General features: G+C 37.8%; 1 protein-coding gene across 2 annotated transcripts in view; it reads left to right on the top strand.

Moving 5' to 3' along the window:
• Positions 1-16059, top strand: part of UGP2 (UDP-glucose pyrophosphorylase 2) — a 59025-nt gene that overhangs the window by 32012 nt on the left and 10954 nt on the right. For both annotated transcript variants that reach the window (XM_066378164.1, XM_066378163.1), the window contains exon 4: positions 15637-15822. In XM_066378164.1, coding sequence (XP_066234261.1) covers positions 15637-15822 — 186 coding nt within the window. The remainder of the gene's footprint in view (positions 1-15636; positions 15823-16059) is intronic.

Below are 16059 nucleotides of genomic sequence, written 5' to 3'. Positions count from 1 at the left end.
CCTAGCAAGGCTGTGGTTTCCCCTTCCCTCAAACACACAAATATGCTAAGCAAATATGTATCTTTCTGAAATACTGCCTTTTCTTTCATTCAGACTTCCCCAAAGGAAAAGGTCAGCCTAACCTCCACCCTCAGTTTTATGTCATCGGGCTTTTCTATTAGCCCTTTGTCTACTCTGTCCCCCGCCCCACACCTGCCTTAACCTTCCATAGTACTTCTGCTCCCCTCCCATTTTTCCAAAGCTGCTGCTGCAATGTGAATTACATAGTATATTTAAGCTAACAATGTACTTGACACTACTTTACCCTGGTTATTTAGTACTGCAGAGTTTAAAGCTAGTATACAGCATAAACATGATGGTGTTAGAGGCTTTAGTTTTATTTCTTAAGTAATTTAGGAGTATCAGTTATTTTGAAGCATTTTATTCACAGAATAACAGGAAGATTGGTTATAGGAGATATGCAAGATGTGATTTTAGTAAAAAGCTAGTTCTAGTCACATAGCAGGTTGGCTTTAGGACCCTCCCATCTCTTCTGTCTGATCTCTTTTCCACTTAATTCCCTGGGTCATGTACCTTTGTCGTTTTTAATCCATACTGAAATGGATTGTTCTTTGAAAACTATTACCTTAGCCGATAAGGATATGGTCCAAATGCCTCACAAGGTTAACTGATTTTAAACTGACTTCTATAAAAGGGTGATAAATATTTACCTTATATGTAGTGTTAGATTTTTTTTTTTTTAGCATCTGCATATACTTATTATGCCTTTTGCAGTTAATAGAAAATCCTAAAGTCTTTTCACTTCATAGAATTTCTATAAAGAATTCTAGAGATCAGTAAGGTGTTGGGAGCAGTTGGTACCTTCTCTTCATAGTTACCTTCTACTTTGTAGAATCATTTGCCATCTGTTTTTTGTTTGTTTTTGTCATTTAGGTTTTCTCCCAGTTCTTTTATTGTCATCTCTTCTCTAGTTTACCAGGTTCAAAGTACACAATTGTAATGGGAGTATTATAATTTTAGGTCTCTTCAGCAATTTGGAAATTGCTACAGTTTTTAATGAAAGGTCAGTGGGTAATGGGACTTTGAGAAACAAAAATATCGAATAAGAAACAAAATGCTGTAAGAATTGAATAAGTGAGAAGCAATTTATAAGATGTCTTTTTAAATAAACTTTAATTTTAGAATAGTTTGTTTTATAGAAAAGTTGCAAAGATACATTGCTTTTAACCAGAAACATGTAGCTATCCAAGCTGATTTTACTTATATTCCATCTTTAAACTTCTTGCTGTGTCAATAGAAACACAAAATAATTAATGAAAATGCTGACAATTTTCCTTACAAACTCAAAACAAAATAAATAAAAGCTGACACTGGAAACCTGTGTCCTCATTGATCAGTGTCACCTTGTTAAAGTTAATTTTCTAAATATTATTTAAAAATTAAAAAAATAAATAGGAAAATATACGTAATAATAAAAGCTAAAGGTAAAAAACAACACAGGAAAATAACAGAACACTTTCTACTTCCTCATGCCTTGGGCTTTTATAGACCACGTTCTCTTAACCCTGAAATGTCCACCTGCCTTTTTGGGCAAACTCTCACTCCTACTTCAAGTCTCAATTCTAACATCACCTTATCATCCCTAACTTTGTTTGAACTTCCCAACTGTCCAGCTACTCCTGCCCCTGGTACACTTGGTCCATATATCAGAAGCCTACTTATCTAAAACATCCTGGACAGAAGAAGACAGTTAATTTATAAACTAAGTTCAAGCCCAGAATAATGAAAAATTTTCTGCTACATAAACTGTTTCAATTTTACAAATAAGTGCATATTCATTCACAAAGGTCTTTTCCTTGGGTATGGTATGGATCTGCTGACCAGAGAACTCTATGTCATCTTTGGAACACAACAATGATGTATACCATCTTTGATTTCTGATTCCATTTCTTCAAAGTGGACCAAGAACTTAGTCATCTGTGAAACAATTTATATGCAGAACAATCATTCTAGACTTGCCATATTCCCCCATGTATAAGACGCACCTTAATTTTGGGGCCGAATGAAAGGAAAAAAAAAAACACACAAAAAAAACTAAAAAACATGCATTACATAAAGTTACTGAACTCAAGTTTTATTCATCATAAAATTCATACAACTCCTCATCACAGTCAAAACTGATTATGGAGATGAGTGGGAGATGAGATTAGACAATGTAAGTAGGAGACCATGTCTGCAACTTACTTTTCAATTTGGAGGAATCACTTTGGCTGAACTAAGATGATGCTGGAAAAATATAGGTGATGGGAAGTTCTTAGCTTTTTACAGCAGTCTAGTTGTAATATATTTTTAGTAGACAGGTGCAGAGTGTCTGTGCTTTAAGTTCTTAAATCCTAAATAAACTCCAAATTACATAGGAAATTTGGATTTCTTACAGCTTTTGGTCATCTTCAGAGAAATGGTTATTTTTTTAAATAAATTTTTACTAATGATAATGGGATGACATTAATAAATCAGGGTACATATATTCAAAGAAAACATGTCTAGGTTATTTTGTCATTAAATTATGTTGCATACCCTCGCCCAAAGTCAGATTGTCCTCCGCCTCCCTCTATCTAGTTCTCTGTGCCCCTCCCCCTCCCCCTAACTCTCTCCCTCCCTCCCTCCCATGTCCTCCCTCCCCCCACCCCTGGTAACCACCACACTCTTGTCCATGTCTCTTAGTCTCGTTTTTATGTTCCACCAATGTATGGAATCATGTAGTTCTTGTTTTTTTCTGATTTACTTAGAGAAATGGTTATTAATGTTAAGTTTTTCTGGTTTTTTGTTTGTTTGTTTTGATTAACTGACCCTTTTTGCCATTTTTTTTCTATATATTGATAATGTATATTGAACAATTTTTTTTTATAGCTTGCTATTTTGCTTTCAACAAATATTTATTAAGTACCTCCTACATGTTAGGTACTGTCCTGGGCATAGTAGAAATAGAATTTTATTAAGATTATAGATGCTATTTCTTTTAAAAATTCTGTAGCTTTCACACTTATGTTCTGTTATTTTTCTGTGGTTGTGAATATATTTTAATATATTTGTTATCAGTGTACTTAATTTGATATATATTTCATTTATAATTGTAAGAAATACACTTCATTATATATTTTTAGCAAAATTTTCCATCAAGTAGAACCATAGTTTACATCCCTATAATTCTCTTGTAGTAGATATGTTGGTAGTTGATAGTTTTCATTGTAATAAAGCTCGTCTATCCCAGCAAATTTTCTTTATTGCAGAGATAAGATTTAGCTAAATCTTAAACCTTCCGCATTACAGGAGGTCTATACTCTGTCAGGTCAGTGATAATAAGCAACATAATGCCCTCCATTATGCAAATGGTTAGCTGTAATATTTTGTTTGGTGGGTTTTATTAAAGGGTATCCACATAATGAAAACTATAGGATATATGTAGAATTGTCTTTAACCAACAACTATGTATAGGTTAATAAACTTTATAACCTACTAAACGCAAGACAGATGTAAGGAGTTGGCCTTGTTTCAGAGGACTATTTTAGCTATTAAAATAATTGTATGCCCATTCTTATACTGTGTGGAGATGTAGGTATTTAAAGGCTTGGTGTGTGATCATTTTGTGGTGTAAAGTTTAGTGAGCTGTGGAGGCTTTTCAGGGTGTTCTTGGCATTAGAGTATTAAAACGGGTGAAATTATAGGAAGGATGGCTGATAACTATTATAGGATTAGTTTTTTGATCATTGGTTACTGAGTATGGCAAAACTTGGAAAGTCTTGTTACCTATTTCAAATTGCTTTTCAGAAAGACTGTGCCCATTTGTACTTGAATTCATATTAATTTATTGAGTTAACAGCTTCTTTTTTGCTTTTTTTTTTTTAGTGCCAGCTATATATTAGAGGGCCATACTGGTAAAGCCCTATTCTTATCTACATAGTTTCTATTTTACCACCTAGTGGAGGTATGGACAATAAAAGATAAATAATGGCCTGACCAGGTGGTGGCACAGTAGATAGAGCGTCGGACTGGGATGCTCAGGACCTAGGTTCGAGACCCCAAGGTCTCCAGCTTGAGCGTGGGTTCATCTGGCTTGAGCAAAAAGCTCACCAGCTTAGACCCAAGGTCACTGGCTCAAGCAAGGGGTTACTCAGTCTGCTGAAGGCCTCCAGTCAAGGCACATAGGAGAAAGCAGTCAATGAACAACTAAGGTGTCCCAACGAAAAACTGATAATTGATGCTTCTCATCTCTCTCCGTTCCTGTCTGTCTGTCCCTATCTATCCCTCTCTCTGACTCTCTCTGTCCCTGTAAAAAAAAAAAAAAAAAAAAGAAAAAAAAGATAAATAATGTATTTAGTGATAAGTGACATGGTTATAAAAAAAAAGATCAGGGTGCAGAAAATGAGGGAATAGAGGTAATACTTTAGACAGGATAAGCAGAGAAAGGAGAGGCCTCTATGAGTTAATATTATCTAAGTTAACATTGAACAGAGATCTACAAATTATTTTATTGTTGGTCTCACTACATTTATTAAAAAAATAAAACTGTTGAATAGGTGTGGGTGGGATAATATGAAAGATGGCAGAAACTGTAAGTCTAGAATAATTTCTTCTGCATATAGGTTGTTTCACAGATGACTAAGTTCTTGGTTCACTTTGAAGAAATGGAATTGGAAATCACAGATGGTACATTATTGGTGTGTTTTACATAATATTTTTACAGAAGGCATTGAATATTACTGTTTTAAAAAATATTTAACAGTTCATGCCTGACCTGTAGTGGTGCAGTGGATAAAGCGTTGACCTGGAAATGCTGAGGTTGACAGTTCGAAACCCTGGGCTTGCCTGGTCAAGGCACATATGGGAGTTGATGCTTCCAGCTCCTCCCCCCTTCTCTCTCTCTCTGTCTCTCCTCTCTCTCTGTCTCTCCCTCTCCTCTCTAAAATGAATAAATAAAAAAAAATTTTTTTTAAATATTTAACAGTTCAGATGAATAATACTTTAAAACTTTTATTTAAAATTTTATTTTTTATTGGCTGTTAATTGTTGCTTGAAATATTTAATCAAGAACTATTATTTATAGTAATTGTTTACTGTACTTTGAATTGCTGTGATCCTTAATTTCATGTAACAAAAAGGTACAGTATTCAAGGCTAGCTCCCCAGGGAGGGCAACCACGAGACTTAAGATGAAAATAAGTGACTTTTATGATTCTGGCTCCTGGTAATAGTTCTTGCCGGGATGTTTACTAAATCTGATTTTGTAACTGAAGTAGCAGATTATATTAAAGGGTACTGAGCATGAGTTACTGAGTTGGTGCTAATGAGTGTAATTGTTTAGAGAACAGTGTTGGTGTCAAGATTTCTGACTTGTTCTCTGAAATGACCTCACTTTTTCTTATAAAGTTTTGACTTTGGACATGTGAAGACTTAATACAGGAATAGAACTTAGTGTCTGAGTAGGACAGCTGATTCCCTCCACTCCTGGAAAAATTGCCCTTTTGTGTTTATGTCCAAAGATTCAGTAACATTTACCATTGAATCATTAAAATTAATTTTTAAAAACTCCAAAGATGTGGGAGTTAATAGCTGGCAAAATATAAATATGTACTTGATTTGATAGTTTGCCTCGTGTTCTTATAATTATAGGTAGAAGAAATCAAAAGAACTTTCTTAGGAAATGTACTTTTCCAGGCTTAGCTTATAATGTTCATGATGTGATTGTTCATTTTATTTGCTTATCACGGAGGGATTATTTATAATTACTACACTAATATTATGACCTGTGAACATTACAAAGCAAAGTATGTATTTATTTATATTTTAGTGAGACTAGGAGAGGCAGAGAGACAGACTTTCATATATGACCCTACCAGGATCCACCTGGCAAGCTCACTAGAGGGCAATGCTCTGCCCAACTGGGGTCTTTGCCCCATTACTCTGGAATGGAGCCATTTTTTTAGCTCCTGAGGCAGAGGCCATGGAGCTATCCTTAGCACCCAATGCCAACTTTGTTCGAACCAGTGGAGCCATGGCTGTGGAAGGGGAAAAGAGAGAGAGAGAGAAAAGGGAGGGGTAGAGAAGTAGATGGTCACTTCTCTTATGTGCCTTGACCAGGAATTGAACCTGGGACATCCACACACCTGGCTCACACTCTACCATTGAAAAGTCTTAAATTCAGGTTTTCTTTATCAAATGTGTGTTTAACATATGCTAATCCAATACTTTAAAAAAAAAAAATTAAAATGAGTGTTTCTAATTTGGTTTCTAATCAGTAATGAAACCACTTTTGCTTTAAACTTAGTATTTAATGAAACAACAAATAAGCTTTTTATCCAAGTACAACAATAAATAATTTCCAGAGAATAGAATTTATTTATTATTAACTCTATTTGTCCCATTTATTTATTCACTTATTTACTCAACAAATATCTGAGTTCCGCCAGTGAGCCTGACACAGGTGATGGATGTGGTAATGGAGTCCAGCATTGCAGTTTCTGCCCTCATGGAGTTTGTAGCCATATAAGAGATGTGAAGCACTGAAAACACAATTTGGAGGGCAGTATAATAATTGCAGTCATAGAAGCTGATAGTGCCTGAAGCAAGAAGCGGGGTGGTACCAGATTCACTCAGGGATAAGACAGCTTCGAAAGGAAGTGATGTGTTTGCTACATGCTTCTTGGACTCCTTGACAAAGTAGATGTGTGCCTGAACATATACACCCACACAAAAGACTTTAAACATTAAAAAAAATTTTTTTTAATTGTGGGAAAAACACATAATAAAATTTACCATATAAACTATTTTTAAAGTGTACATTTCAGTAGTGTTAAACATATTCACGTTGTGCACCCAATCTCCAGAACTTTTTCATCTTGCAAAACCTAAACTCCATACCCATTAAACAATTTCCCTTTCCTCCTACACCGACCCTGGCAGCCACCATTCTGCTTTCTGTCTCTATGAATTTGACTACTCTAGATACCTCATAAAAGGGGATAAAAGACCTTTTTAATCTTAAGTTTTCTTTCTATTAAAATTTCTTGAGCTCTGCTACCAGTTACACTTCTGTGGTTTTATAATACTTTCCTGGACAAATATGAGAAGATATAAAGCCTGGGGACTGTTACAGCTTGCTCTTGCCAGTGGAGACACAAGGCCAGCATGGCTTCCAGTAGATCCTGCTTTCTGCGGCCGTCCTGTGGGGTTGTTGTCAGGCAGTATGGAGCTATTTTAGGAGAAGAATCGTTTGAAAAGGCAGAAATATTATTAAAATTTGCATTTTTCTCATTTCAGAGGACTGTCTTAAACCAGGGTTTACAGATCTTTTCTGTAAAGGTCCAGATAGAAAATATTTTAGGCTTTGAAGGCTATGCAGTCTCTGTCATGACTACTCAACTCAGCCATGGTATCCTAAAAGCAGCCACAGATGACATGTGAACTAATGAGTTCCAGTAACAGTTTATGAAAGCAGGTGGCAGGTCTGATTGTTGCAGGGGTCTCCAAACTTTTTACACAGGGGGCCCAGTTCACTGTCCCTCAGACCATTGGAGGGCTGCCAAATACAGTGGTCCTCTCACTGACCACCAGTGAAAGAGGTGCCCCTTCCAGAAGTGCAGTGGGGGCTGGATAAATGGCCTCAGGGGGCCACATTGTGGCCCGCGGGCCGTAGTTTGGGGACGCCTGCTATAGTGTGTTGCTCCCTGTCTTAAACAATTCTCAAGTTACACATGACTAGCAAGAGACTTTGGGTGACATCCATACCTGATAGATCATTAAGCTGCTATGTGACTTGGAACAGAGAAATTCAGTACCATATTTTATCAAATTTATGCCATTGATTATCAGTTTTACCTTTTATGTACTGCTAAGAAAGAAAAAAACGGCAACCAATTAATTTTAGGGTCCCATTGGTTATATGATGCATCTTGGTTTCAGAAATGTTAAATGTTGGGAGCAGGGGTGCTGGGGTTGGTAAGAAAGTGTGTCTGAATCAGTGATGTAGTGGTAATGCCAACCGACATTTGAATTTTTACTGTGGGCCACCCACTTTGCTTAGCACTTCATATGCACTATCTCATTTATTCTCATAATAAGTTTTTGAAGTAAATGAAAAAGACTTAGAGCAGTTAATAATTTGCTTAAGCAGTGGGGCCTAAGATTCAAACCCAGGCAGCCTGGCACTAAAGCCCGTGCTCAGCTACTGTACTATACTACCTCATTCACTGTTGGAGAAGTCCTTTTCGTCAAATGATACCATTCACACTGGAATTGAAATAGTTTATTACAGTGATTTGAATTGGGTCATGGAGGAAACAAGCTACATCAGTCCCCTTAGTAAGTCCTTGCAATTTCAGATATTTCTCAGGGCAGCCAGCTACTGGTTTTCATCTTGCTGGTTCATATGCCTGCTAGTTTCCTTAAAGAAGAATTATTAGTGAACCTCTGATTTTTTTTTTCAAATGAGAGAGACAGACAGGAAGGAGGAGAGATGAAAACCGTCAACTCATAGTTGTGCTTTAATTGTTCATTGATTGCTTCACATAAGTACCTTGACCAGAGGGCTCCAGCTGAGCCACTGGTGACCCCTTGCTCAAGCCAGCGGCCATGGGGTCATGTCTGTGATCGCATGCTCAAGCTGGTGAGCCTGCGCTCAAGCCAAATGAACCCACACTAAAGCCAGTGACCTCGGGGTTTCGAACCGGTGTCCTCAGTGTCCCATGTCAACGCTCTATCCACTGTGCTATCGCCTGGTCAGGCAAGAAAATGTTTTTGAAGTGATAATGTTCCTAAGCCAAGCCAAACTTATGCAGGTAGAGAAGTGTTGGTGCTTAGAGCACAGAAAGTATCTGTGATGCCAGCCAGCACGTCTGGTCCTACTGCTGCAGAGGATCGTGAGTGCCACATGTCACTGTTCATCCCCGTCAGCATCTGGGAGCCTTGCATTGGAGATGGTGCAGTCCTGCATAAGTAATGCAGACTTCACCAGGGACGACCTTATTGACTTTTGAAGATACAGGAAATATCCTTTGAGCTCACACAGTCTTGTAGAATTCTGATGTTCCTAGCACAAGTTTGCATTTATTGACAGAACAAGCTGTGAGAGCTTGCCTTGGAGAGAGTTTAGGTTTTCAATACTAGTGAAGATTAAAAAGAAAAGTCAAAATGGAGTGGCAAATAAAGATGGCATGCTCAAACTACATCACAGTGCTAACTTCTTATTCAAACCAAACAGAAGTCTTCCCATTGAAATTGTTCGGAAAAAGTTAATTTTTTGCTTTATTTGCATATTTTCACTAGGAAATAGGTGCCATCTTTTATAAAGATTATTTTTATATTCTGTGAATGAAATTTCCACTGTAGTGAAGTCAGTTATATGTAAAATGTTTTGTTCTCTGGGAGGTGCAGTTTTCTGAAAGAGCATTGGTTAACTTCTGATTTTTATAAGTGTCTGCTATCTCATAAAGTGACTCCCTGTTCTGACCTTGAGATGTGGAGGATGAAGAAAAGGGAACTGATGACGTGAGGTTGCATGGGGAGGGGGGTGCAGAGCACCACAAACGCAATGGGGCGTGTTAGGGAGCTTACCCATGTTCCTGGAGCACAGTGTGTCAGAGGTAGGGAGGAAGGATGGGAGGCATAAGGGCTGAATCATTAAGGACCTTGAAAACTGTGCCTTCCATTTATGTTTAGATTCAGCTACATTTACTAGTGAAACTCAAAATAACAAAGTAAATCTCGAAAGAGAATCCAGAGCTGGTATGCAGCTTGGTCGTCACCAGGAACCTGGGCTTCTCAGTCTTGCCCAGCTGCCGTCTTCAGCATATATTCTCAGTGTCCACACGGCCGCCTAGTAGACCTCAGTCATTGTAGCTCCATTCCAGAATGAAGGAAGGAGGAAGAAGGATACATTCCCTGCTTTTTCACAGAAACTTCCTGGATATTTTTCAGCTCACTTCCAGTTAATCATATTGATAAGAGCTTTGGCACAAATAGCTACCGGGAGGCTGGGAAATGTAGTCTTTTATTTGGAGTGGTGGTGTGCCCAGATGAAAATTGGGATTCTAAAGTAGAAGAGAAAAATGATGTTGGGGTAGGCAGCTAATAACTCTGCCTTGCCGCCTGACCTGTGGTGGCGCAGTGGGATAAAGTGTCGACCTGGAACACTGAGATTGCCGGTTTGAAACCCTGGGCTTGCCTGGTCAAGGCACATATGGGAGTTGATGCTTCCTGCTCCTCCCCCCCCCCTCCCCTCTCTCTAAAAATCAATAAATAAAATATTTAAAATAAAATAAAAACTCTGCCTTGCCATGTCAGTTTGTGTGTGTGTGTGTGGGGGGTGTAGTAAGGGGAGAAACATGTTCATACTCTTTTTTTAAAAGCTTGCTCACCTGCTAGGTAGGGGGTAAGGAGACTGTAGAGACCACCGCAGTAGCATGGGAGAGGTGAGCAGGGTGCTGACTGATAGCAGACTGACAGGACTTGGTCAATGATCAGATGTGAGTAGGCTTCTGAGACAGGAGTGATTGAAGCCATGGGATTGGAGCAGGTTGCCAGGGACAAGGAGTCTACTTAGAATGGGCTTGAAAAGGATCAGGCAGAAAGGGGAGGAAAATAGAATGTGGTGTTTCAGTCAAAGGGAATAGAACATTTTACAATTTAGGGAGCAGTCAATTGTGTTAAATGCAGCTGAGCGCGCTAGTGCAAGAAGTATTAATATTATTGATTGACTTAGTAGTTCCAAGGATGCTGATGACCTTGTTAAGAGTAATTCATTGAATAATGGGGAAAACTAGATTGTACTGGATGAAGGAGTATAAGGAAGGTGAAGGAGTAGAGGTGAATGTAGTGACTTTTCCAAGAAGTTTTACTTCTAAGAAGGAAGATGGAGATAAAAAGGAAGTGGTGTTGGAAGAAATGAGCAAATGCATTGCTGTTTTCTTTGGTTTTTAGATGGCAAATATTTGAATGTGTTTATGCTGATGGGAAGGAATGAAGAGGGAAGGGATGAAGATAAGACGATGATTGAAGAAATGGGGTCCTTCAGGTGGGCACTGGTGGAGAGATTTCCTTAGGGTAGGAGACAGCTCTTGTAACCAGAAGGAAGGGGGAAGAAGCAAAGATGGAGATGCACGAGGGTCCTGGGGATCTGTTGGCAGAAAATTGAGGGCATTTTGTGTATGTTGGCTTTTATTAGCTTTATGAAATAGGAGTTTAGCTCAGCTTTGTGGCAGAGAAGGTTTTTTAGCTTGTTGGTGGACCATGTGCTAATATACAGGATTTGTCAGCTTTCCCTTAATGAAAAAGAGATCATTGGTCTAGGTCTGACTTTCTGTTATGAAACTAATCTGTTGGAGCTTTCAAATGACCTGGATTCTGATCACGCCCTTTAGTAACGTGAAATGAGACAGTATGTGAAGGTGCCTAGCACAGAACTTGGCACACAGACACTGCAGTAAGGGTTGAAGGACTAAACCAGTGTTCTTGGGATACTTCCTGTACATAAGGAGTGTTATTCCAAACTTGTTTGTCTGTTTACACAGATCGTTCTTTTCAGCAAATCTGCTTTTGTTGAAAAAAACAAAATCTTTCAGGTTGCAGTAATCATACTCTTGTGAACCATAACAGAGCAGGTACTGTTAGCTTGTTTGGGATATTTGGCACCATCTCCAGGAATAGCACAAATATGTTACCAAGAACTGGGTTATACTAATGCTAATGGGAACAGTGTGTCCATGACTGTGTGATGAATTCAGCTTTTCTTCTTTCTGGAAACTAAGTTGTGAACAGACTTGGCAAAATAGAGATCCTGGTGGACAGTTTTTAAAAGATCTTTTAAAAAATTAGCTTCTGCAGAAAAACTAGATTCACATCCTAGAGGGCTGAATGTTATTTAAAACTTCATATTCTTTACTAGATTGCTGACTACTTTCTTTTGTTCATTCCCCAGAGGAAGTTGGGTATTTGGCCAATTCTTTTATCCCAGTGAGAAAGCAAGAATGGCCTAGCCCCTCTCGCACATTTTGCAAGGAGCCTCATGAGGTTTGCCCACCTCACCTCTCAGGGTTGCCTTACTGTATATTTAGTTGTACGAGAGCTCTTCTTTGAACACGGAATTCTATTCATGTGTGGAAGAAAGAGAAACAGGGTGATTAGGATTGAAAGCACAAAGGTCACACTAGTAATTGACTAACGTGATTCACTCAGATTAACGCTGAGGCCGTATCAGGCAGAGCATGGCACTCCATGTTGTTTCTTAACATCATCCATCTTTGTCTGAGTAAATTGTCTTTGTGCATTCTCCTGAGGGAGCTGAGAAGGGGAAAGAGGGTCAAAAAAAATGTCTATGTTGGTAGGTGCATCCAGTGTAACTTCAGCTGTTGCCAAGCAACTTCCTAACACAGATCTCCTTGGCTTGTGCAGCTGTGCTTATGGGACTGCTTGGTGAGGTTCCGGTGAGGGTGTGGACAGCATGACCAACAGAGAGAACTTCTGTTGGCATATAGGGTAATTTACATGATGGAAAGTTGTGCTTACCACTTCATTTAAGCTGTGTAATAAACTAGACGAACAGTGTCTCGGCTTGCCAAAATCAAACTTGATATTTTTCTTTGTGCATGCATGTGTGGGTGGTTGGAGGATTATGGGTATTAGTTGCCGTAAGTGAAAGACCTCCAGAAGAAACTTCTGGCAGCAACACTAACTTGCCACATCTCTTCCCTCGTCATACCTTGTTACCACACAACTTGTCACTCTTCTTCTCTTTCCCTCTATAGTTCTCTGAGTCCTGCTGTTAACAGCCAAGTTCCTGTATTGGATTAGCTGCTTTAAAGGTTAGATATAACAAGACAAGTAGGTATTACTGAAAGCACCACATAAAGAACAGTGATTCTTAGACATTTGTAGAAATATAGCAATTCCTTGCCCACTTAATTAACTTGGGTGCAAAGTTCTAAATGTGGCTCTTCACAGAAAATCCTGGGCACAGAACTGAATGGTAAATAAGTCTTTTACTTGTGAGTTGCCTGGCCTCTGCCCAAAAGTCTTTGGAGCTTAATATTATGCCTAGATTAGCTCATTTTATGTCACACCAAATATTTGAAAAGTAATTCAGAGTTAAATTTAAAATTTAAACTCAAATTGTTAAGTACATATCTTGGGGAGATTTTAATTCAAACTAAAAGTAGACTTAATACATCTTTTGGCTGAAGGCCAAATGGCCTAATGTTAAAATCATTATGAGGCTGAGACCTTATATTACCATCCTTGAATAAGTTTTTGGGATACAAGAAAAAAATTTGTTTAGGCTCCATTGACTCAGTCAAAAGAAATTGTCTTCTTAAAGTGTTCTAATAAAACACATTTGTTTTTTGTTTTGTTTCTTTTTAGCCAGAGAGACAGACAGACACAGGGTGAGAGATGAGAAACATCAACTTGTAGTTCTGGCAACTCATTGCTTGCTTTCTCATATGTGCCTTGACCAGGCGGCTCCAACTGAGCCAGTGACCCCTTGCTCGAGCCAGCGACCTTTGGTCTTAAGCCAGAGACCATGGCGTCATGTCTATGATCCCACGCTCAAGCCAGCTCCCTCGGGGTTTCGAATATGGGTCCTCAGTGTCCCAGGTAGACTGTATCCACTGCACCACTGCCTGGTCAGGCCACATTTTGTTTTTAATTCATCTTCACAGGAGGTGAACAATTTCTATTCGTACTATTTCTTGAAGACCTTATGATCTAAATGGAATTAAATAGCTAAAAATGGTTTGGTTCACTTTGTTTAATGCTGTGAATGTTAGTATACCAAACAGTTCTTTAAAGGTTGGAATTAAGGGGCCCTGGCCAGGTGATTCAGTGGATCAAGTGTCAACCCGCCACTACACCCCCACCCCCACCCTCACCCCTGTCAGGACATGTAGGAGAAGCAATAAATATATAACTAAGTGAGACAATGAGTTGATGTTTTTCTCTCCCTCTCTCTCTCAAGTCAATGGAAAAAAAAAAAAAAGAATTAAGGTATCCATTTTACATTATTTTGTCTGATATTATTACTTAAATTTATATAAACATTTGTAGGATTAAAAAGGAAATTATATTCTCCCGAAAGATAGCTAGCATTCCATTTTTATGTTTACTGTCAATTTGTTTCCAATTAAATTTAACTGAAATATTTGCAGCTATTGTATACAAAACTAATAGCTGTTAAGATTAACATAGCATTTTTACTTATGTAATAATAAGCATCTATACTTTAGTAAATGTGACATGTAATAAATGTTACATGGAATTTTTCACTTCAAGTTATATCTAGAATGTTTACTTCTATTTGAAACAATATTCAAATATTGCCAATTAAGCCCAACAATGTGCTTGGTGTGAGTAGCTGAGGTTGTAATGATACAATAGGGAACCTACATCATCACGAGTTCAGGGACTCCTGAAAAGGTGTTTAAGTGTAGGAGTTGGCATTTGGTCTTTCTGAGGCTTAGGCTAAAGCTGAATACAGATTATTTGGTGAGATTCTAAATTCTGAACTTGATCATCAGTATATTCTTTGCATTACTATGCATTGTTATATAATTGGAAATGTTGACTCGTGAAGATAAAAAGGAATCCGGTTTTAGCTCATCTTTTTATGTGTCTGGTTGAATGTTTTGTGATGTGATGTGTCAGTGTTATTGAAGTGAAAAAATATTATATTGAAGAAAATTCTGGTAGAATGAACTGAATAATAATTGATTTCTTGGTTGATTTTTTTTAATTGATCATTTAGAACCACACAGGCTACTAGTCACTTGTCATTTTACATTAATTTTAAGTAAAATTAAACTTCAGCCCCTCAGTTGCATTAGCCACATTTCAAGTTCCCAATAGCCACATGTAGCCAGCACAAATTATTAGACATTTCCATAGTTTAGAAAGTTTTATTAGCACTATGTCTAGAGAGTGACTGAAAAAGGCACCATTCTGTTGAACTTTTGACTACATACTTAAATAAGAAGAAATTTCTTTACATTGTTTACATTTTTATAAAGTTTCTGTCTTGAAGTAACAGGTTGCCCATCCCTCAGAGATAGTAGCAAATTCAGGACATGGGTGTTGAACAGTGTCTGAAACCCAAGTCCTGCCATTCTGCATTGTTTTCTCATATATCTGAAGAGCAGCATTTTCTTAGATTTATAGTTTTAGAACTGTGGTTATGTTTGTAGTATTCTTTTCACCCTTTTAATCTTTCAATTCTTTTAAATTAAGTTTGTTTTGTTATGTTTATTAAATTCAAATAAAGGGAATCAGTTTTCTGATTAATAAACTAAGACTTCAGAACTTATATTCTATTTAATATCTACAAATGGAATAAATAAGGTTTAATTTGCCACAGAATGTCGATCTATATCTGTATTCTAGTCCTTCATACCATTCCTCCTTCTCCTGATATGCTGAATGCACACAGGTAAACGTTATTAAACATGGACCTTTTTTCTGGAAAAAAACATTATATTGGGATATCTTCAAACATATAAGCCACCTTTAAAAAAAAAAGAACGTGGGGGAAAAAAAGAACGTGAAATGAATCTTGAGGACATTATGCTAAATGAAATAATTCTTCTTCAAATTGTAGATTCAACCCTATGAAAAGATAAAGGCCAGGGGCTTACCTGATAATATATCTTCTGTGCTAAATAAGCTGGTGGTGGTGAAACTCAATGGCGGTTTGGGAACCAGCATGGGCTGCAAAGGCCCAAAAAGTCTGATCGGTGTGAGGAATGAGAATACCTTTTTGGATCTGACTGTTCAGCAAATTGAAGTGAGTAACATTTCATCTTTCTCACGAGCTACTAAAATTGCTTTTAGTTCTTAGGTTATTATAAGCATTACTTTATAAAGTAACACATATGGATTTGAGCTACCCAGGGAGCTTGCTATCTTTAGTCTATGTTTTAGTAGTATATAAAAAGGTTTGATGTTCCTAAGGGTACATCCGTAGGGTGATGTAAAATCTTTTGATGTTTAAATAGCATGTGTGAGTGCTGAAATGTCCGGA

This window comes from Saccopteryx leptura, chromosome 3, assembly GCF_036850995.1.
Source record: "Saccopteryx leptura isolate mSacLep1 chromosome 3, mSacLep1_pri_phased_curated, whole genome shotgun sequence".
NCBI lineage: Eukaryota > Metazoa > Chordata > Mammalia > Chiroptera > Emballonuridae > Saccopteryx > Saccopteryx leptura.
Note: the sequence above shows the minus strand (reverse complement) of the source record. Positions and strands in the feature narration are given on the sequence as shown.